The sequence below is a fragment of the Vollenhovia emeryi genome, unplaced genomic scaffold, assembly GCF_000949405.1.
Source record: "Vollenhovia emeryi isolate VEMERY1.0 unplaced genomic scaffold, V.emery_V1.0 DF939872.1, whole genome shotgun sequence".
Classification (NCBI taxonomy): domain Eukaryota; kingdom Metazoa; phylum Arthropoda; class Insecta; order Hymenoptera; family Formicidae; genus Vollenhovia; species Vollenhovia emeryi.
Window position 1 is genome coordinate 8,154 of NW_011966494.1, and position 1,969 is coordinate 10,122.

At 41.2% G+C, this 1,969-nt stretch overlaps 2 protein-coding genes across 2 annotated transcripts in view; both read right to left on the minus strand.

Moving 5' to 3' along the window:
• Positions 1 to 221, minus strand: part of LOC105556646 (putative nuclease HARBI1) — a 1,713-nt gene extending 1,492 nt beyond the window's left edge. Inside the window, exon 1 of the mRNA XM_012003740.1 lies at positions 51 to 221. Coding sequence (XP_011859130.1) covers positions 51 to 221 — 171 coding nt within the window. The remainder of the gene's footprint in view (positions 1 to 50) is intronic.
• On the minus strand, positions 22 to 1,527 carry LOC105556645. The gene has a single exon (XM_012003739.1). The coding sequence runs from the start codon at positions 770 to 772 to the stop codon at positions 518 to 520; it is 255 nt and encodes an 84-aa protein (XP_011859129.1). The 5' UTR covers positions 773 to 1,527; the 3' UTR covers positions 22 to 517.
• Positions 1,528 to 1,969: the final 442 nt, after the last annotated feature.

Genomic DNA, 1,969 nt, shown 5'->3' on the forward strand with positions numbered 1-1,969 from the left:
AGGCAAAAACTTAATGGCAAATCCACAGTATATACTTGCTAAGCACTTACAGCTTGCACGTTCAGGGAATGGTTACCATGATGGTTAATGAACGCTTCCTCATGTTCATGAGGAGCTATAATATGAACAAAAGTGCAATCTATAGCACCTATGGCACCTTCAAATGGCTGTGCAGCAACTAAGAATTTTTCACGTGCTCGCTGTCGATCCTCTTGGGTCATTGGGAATTTCACCCACCTACGCAATAAGCGCCGGTTGATTGCATCAGTCACGGCATGGAGGCAACGACTTGTTGTAGTTTGGCTAACATTAAATTGATATTGATTGCCGACACTTCTTTGATAGCTGCCTTGAGCATAAAATTGTATAGCAATCAGCACCTGTAATAACAATTTCATCTAAATAAACTTTGGCATCTCAAGGAAATTACATTTCAATAAATTTACATCTGAAATATTTTGCTTTCTCAGTACATTGTAATTAAATAATGTTAAGTTTAATATTGCAAGCCATTATACTAATTTTGCTTTAATGTTACCTTTGTTTCTGGCATTATGCCGGTAATTCGTATGTTCTGTAAGTCGGCCCGTATCACATTCGTTATTTGTATAACAAGTTCTGGAGTAAGACGGAAATAGTCGATGAATTCATCTCGTGGCAGCTCAAAAGGATTTTGAGCATCTCTCAGTAGCCTTCTTTCTACACGTCGTTCCAGCCGATGTGCCCTTTCCTCCAGAAGTATCATTTCCCATGCTAAATAGTCAAGGGCCATGCTCGCTCTAAATTTTAAACGTTTATTTACGTATGCCAGATTAAATTATGCTTCAGAAAATATGCTACAAAAAATATATGCGGTTGACGCGTTAACGATTTTATAGAAATAAGAATCATATTACAATATTGAAAGAAATGAGTCTATTTCACTTCGACGAGACATAATGTTAAATAGGTTACGAAATATTAAGCTGTGCACACAAATCGACTCTGTAGAACCAATTACTATAAAATTTTACTCACCGATTGCCTTGAATGGAAGAATATCGTTTAAGTCACACAATATTTTCCAGTACACGTTTCTTGACATACACGGTCAGGATTTTATCATACACACCGACACTTTTAACTGACGTTAAGCTATAGCGAGGGGTGACGGACCTCTCGTTACGATAGCGACACATAACAACAAGCTCACCGGCGTTTCTCGGTATCGATAGCGAAATTCGTTAATACTCGCTTACAGAATCGCATTTGTCGTTACGATAACATCTCGTTCTATAACGAAACGAAAATTGTCGTTATGACCACATAACGACTACATAACGATTTACAGAATTGCACTACAGCGCGGGCGAGATTGCGTGACTCCGTTCCGATGAGGCTGGGCTTCGGGGCAGTTCACGGTCCGAAGAGGTAGATTGGAGAGTCCAAAGATAAGCGATCGTTACGACTGAATGCTCTCTCACTGAGACTGAGAAAAAACTGCCGCGTGATCGATCGTGAGACGATATCAAAGCTGTCGTTTCCAGAGCGATCGAATATCGACTGACTATCGTTTCCAACGTCTCCGGCGTGACCCGGTATCGGAAGTGTTTTGGGACTTGACCGATGACAAAAATATTATTGAGTTTCACTAGCGCGACGCAAGTCATCGGTCGAATCCTACGCGGTGCCGGCGATGATTTTCGCGCGAGGCTCGATCAGCTGGCTCGAACGGGGTCATCGACCCGCGTTGCTCGAGACGCTTCTGCCCGAACGCACCGCGATTTCGAGCGATACATCGAATCCGAAACACCGTATTAACATTCAAAATGCTACCCTCATTTTTATTTTCTGCATCTGTCAAAATTTCAGCAATTGCTCTTTTTCTATTTAATTTGTTGAACGCCGGTCGAGAGAGATTTTGCGTTTTTATTCGATGTGGTTGGCAATCAAAAATATGTGGAATTACGTCTTTCTTCAGTTTCTTTCG

Bases quoted from the DNA above. Each gene is read 5' to 3' on its own strand.
- LOC105556645 (XM_012003739.1), bottom strand. From the start codon at position 772: ATGGCCCTTGACTATTTAGCATGGGAAATGATACTTCTGGAGGAAAGG.